General features: G+C 49.7%; 1 protein-coding gene across 1 annotated transcript; it reads right to left on the bottom strand.

Moving 5' to 3' along the window:
- Positions 1–1,182, bottom strand: LOC131294373 (uncharacterized). The gene has a single exon (XM_058322421.1). It carries the CDS (start codon positions 1,180–1,182, stop codon positions 1–3), a length of 1,182 nt encoding a protein of 393 aa, XP_058178404.1.
- Positions 1,183–4,363: the final 3,181 nt, after the last annotated feature.

Raw genomic sequence — 4,363 nt, 5'->3', positions numbered from 1 at the left:
CTACAGCTTCTTCTTCTCCTCGTCCTCGTCCTCGAAGAAGTTACCTGCAACGGAAGTGGCCGACGGTGAAGCCAGAGCTAGACCATTCTTACCGACGACGGCCGTGCCGGTGGGTGCCGAGGCGGCGACTCCACCGCGTCCGGCCAGCGCAATACCGGAAGGCTTGGCGGCGGCGATGGCCGGATCGTTCACGCTGCGCTGCACCGCTCCTCCCTCCTTGCCCTTGGCCGGTTCCTCCTCGTCCAGGGCGGCGACGGCGCGCACCACGGCCGGCTGGCTCTCCGGGGTTTCCTCGTCGTCGACCGACTTCGAGCGACCCTGCACGACCACCGGCTCCTCCTCGAGCATCACCATCACGACCGGCTGCTTCTCGGGCTGCTGCTGCTGCTCTTCATCGTCCAGCGACCGGGCCCAGGCACGGTCTATCGTCTGCTCCTTGTCCTGGTGCGACTCGAGCAGATCGTTCTTAAGCTGCGCGGGGACGGCGGCCGGCACGGGGGCGATCGGGGCAAGCGACGACACGATCTGCGCCTGGAACTTGGGCTGCAGCTCGTCCTCGGCCTGGATGTCCGAGTTGGCCCGGGCGTGGATGGCCTGCAGCGGCTGCAGGCTGAAGATCGGACTCAGAGGGTTCTGCAGGGCGTCGAAGTTGCCATAGAACTGGGGCGTGCCGCTGAGGATGTAGTAGCGCTGAGGTAGCTGCTGGGCGGCGGTGGTTGAGGCCGGCGTTTCACCCGCCTTGGCCGGCTCGGGCGCAATAAACATCAGCTTCTTCTCGGGCAGACCCGCCTTGCTGCCCTCGGCCGGAGGGGGAGCCTCCGTAGGTTCCGCTTCCTCGGCCGGCATCTGCGTCGTCGGAGGCTGGAAGAAGCCGAACACCGACGACCACCAGTTACCTTCGTCCTGCTTCAGACTGACCAGCCGAATCGGTTTACCCTCGGTGTACTGCGTGGTCGTGGTGGTGGTGGCGGCCAGCGGCAGCGATGGATAGTAGTACAGGTACTGCTTCGGTTCCAGCTTCAGCTGCTGAATCGGTTGGATTAGCTGCGGCTGGATCTTGAGCGTCGACGGCTGTTGCTGGATCAGATAGTACTGGGCCGGCTGCAGGATGGCCGTCGGGGCGGCCTGGCAGGCGGCGAACGCACCCAAAAGGGCAACCACTGCAGTACTCAGGTGACCCATTCTGCGAATCTGCAATGCACACGCGAATGCAACGAGAGAAGAAAACGACGATAAAAATAAAACCCCAGCCGACAGAACTGGTTCCCCGGAAGGGAGATGTTATTGAACTTGGCCCTCCTGAACACGCAGTACACTCGGGCGGTGCACAAGTCTTGATCAACTGGGCACCCTTCCCACCCTTTTCACTCCCATTCCCACGGCTCTTGAATGCCCGAAGAAATGTGTCCCGCAGCTCCAACCGGTCGTCGGGCAGAAAACCGGTCTGCTGCAGAAGCCATCGCAATCACTGCACCCTGCGTTATGCCGTTTTTGCAGTCTTCTTGCCCGGGTTCGACAGTGGGTAAGGTCAGGAACTGCACCAGAACGGGGCAAAAGGTATGCAATCGTAACAGAACGGAAAGAAAGCATAGGCAGGAACAGTTTTTGTCCCCAATAAAAAAGGTTTGTGGTTTTCTTTTCTTTCGCGATCCTGTGATTTTCAATGGCCGGCTTTATCTTAATACACCTAGGTTTAACCAATTTTGTATAATAGTATTAATAAAATACAAAAAGTTAATTTGCAAACTCCATCCATTTTGAAAGTTTAAACTTTGTTAGGGCTTAAAATCCCTTTTCGAGCTTATTTTCAGTTTCTTGATTTCTATCTACCATTTTTTTCTTAAAATGGTTAGTGATTTTATTGGCTTAAAAGAAACCGTAGTACAACTCTAATACACGTAAAAAATCGGTTAAAGTGTTTGAAATTGCTTGACTTTGCTTGGTACCTCTGTTTTAGCCAACAACTGCCAACATTTACTAACACGACTCACCAATCCAAGACCGCTCAGCAATTGTAGTACTAATTAAGTAAGTAAAAAGGTTTTTTAAATGAGTAAGTGAGTGAATAAGTGAGTAAAAATTCAAGTTATTGGAAAAGATACGTAAAACGATTTCCAACAAGCGAAGCAGCGACGGGAAATTGCCTTTTCTTACAAGAACATATTATGGTTTGTACAATTCATTTTCAGAAATGTGTCCAAAACAAGGAAAGTCGAATTCATGAGACGATAGTAGAAACACAGGTTTCGTTTTGAATTACTAAGTTACTAGACAAACTAATACAACGATTGGTAAAATAAACCATACACATGCCATTCTTGCACCACACCAAACGGATGTACACTTGAACCTTAGAGCGTCAAGCCAACTAACCTACCTTCAAAACTTTCTGCCCTCTGCCCGTGCGCCGTTTATAACTGGCTGGAAACTGCTGGGAAATCCTAGAAGAAATGGAGCGCACACTTCTTCAACTGATTTTTCACTATTCCGTGCCACCTAACACCGACTAGATCCGGAGCACTAGCAGACACTGACTGGCCGCATCCGCCCCGAGAACGCCCTTTATAAGCTTCCTCCCTTGCTGCCTGGCGCCCACCGGGCACCGAAGGATCCGCCCGGCCCGATCCTCCATCGATCGCGGCGAACGAGTCTGTCCGACATACGACCGTGCAGCCTCTGGTCTATCCTGCTCTATCCTAGTGGTCGGCCACGGTGCAATTGCACGCTCGGTTGCAGTATGCGTTGGCGTACTTACGGCCTGCCGTGGACGGATACCTGTGGTGGTGCGCTCTTTTACGAACCCCCAGCGCAAACTAGAACAATAAATGATGTACATCAAGCCAACGATGGCGAACCGATGCGTTGATCAAGGAACACGGAATGGCTTTATAAAAACCCGGTTGTCTGGGTGAAAGAGTAAAAAGTAGCAAAAAATGGTCAAGAAATTCTAGATGACTGAATAACAAACAAGCTGCTCGGAGCGAAGATGGAATGAAGCGATCTTGGAACAGTTTTCATTCTACGAGGTTCCTCGAAGTTTTTTCTACTTGAAGCAACTAGTTGTGTTTTCCTTTTGTTTTGTTTTCTGCTGCAGATGCATTTGGTCATCTTCGCGATGGAGTGCTGCTGAGGTGCAAAACTATTGCCGGTTATTTTTCAGGTAGAACACGCAATAAATCGACCGAATACGGGAAACGCGCGATCGTTCTACAGGTTTGTTTTTTTCCCAGCGTTCTTTCCTTTTTGTACCCAACATTAAGCCCATTTTCCTCCCGGGATGGAATTGTTTTATGATCTCGCATCGTCAACCGGTACCGAGAGGCAGCCGAAGGAAGCACTATATTGCGGTTGCTGCTCCCGATCAGGTTTATTATTTACGTTCCCACAGCATAAAACACTGGATGCATAATTTAGCAGTCATGCATACCTGCAGTGATACCGCACGCATCGTTTCTCGAGAAGGTTGAATGTTATTCAACATCTCTTGAATCCTTTTTCCACGCGATCGCCAACGCTTTTTGTGACCTTTATTGGATTGCTTTTCTAACGGTTTTATTTATTGCATTTTCCTTCGTTCTCTCGATCGTTCCTAGCGGAACCGAGGCGTGACCATCCTAGGAAAAGGGTTTGCTTCCCCCAAACGCCTCCGAAAGCCGATTCCATCCCGATTCGTCCGACCGTCCAGAAGAGCCCATTTCCATCGGCCCTGGTACCACTTCAGTCTTATCGATCGATAGATTTTCATCTGCACGATCGACCGGTTCTTTTCAGCTGCCCCGCGGTACCGGATTGATCGCTGAGTCTTCCCAATGGTCATCTTTATCTATTGGGAGTGCAGTTGCAGACTTTTCTAGATGGAGTTCTTTGCACGGAACATGTTTCGAATGGGGTTTATTTTTTTCTTCTACACTCCAACACTCCAAGTTCCAATCCTGTCCGACCGGTCGTCGCACTCGCTGTAACGATGGCCATTTGAAGCGACAGGATAGAACATCGGTAGTGCTGGAGCAGATGCAAAGCCGCTGTAATTGTGTGCAGCAGCAATTATAAATGGCCAGATCGGCTCGTTGCGATGCAGCAGAAGACGTCTTTTATTGCAAACTGTCAAGAACCGTTTGGAATGCCACATAATTTTCTCATTAATTATTTTTATTTCATCCATTTATTTTCGTTCCATTCCGCAGGTAAATGTAACTAGTAATCATGGACTATATTTCAAGATTGTTTGTTCTTTTGCAATATTCAATCAACTAAAAAACCACAACAATTCCAACATAACCTTTCATGAAGAAAGCATGATTAGATATGAATCAGAACGTAATAAATTAAAACTAATCACCAAAACAGAGTTGAAAATGTAATT

Source organism: Anopheles ziemanni, chromosome 2, assembly GCF_943734765.1.
Source record: "Anopheles ziemanni chromosome 2, idAnoZiCoDA_A2_x.2, whole genome shotgun sequence".
Classification (NCBI taxonomy): Eukaryota; Metazoa; Arthropoda; class Insecta; order Diptera; family Culicidae; genus Anopheles; species Anopheles ziemanni.
Note: the sequence above shows the minus strand (reverse complement) of the source record. Positions and strands in the feature narration are given on the sequence as shown.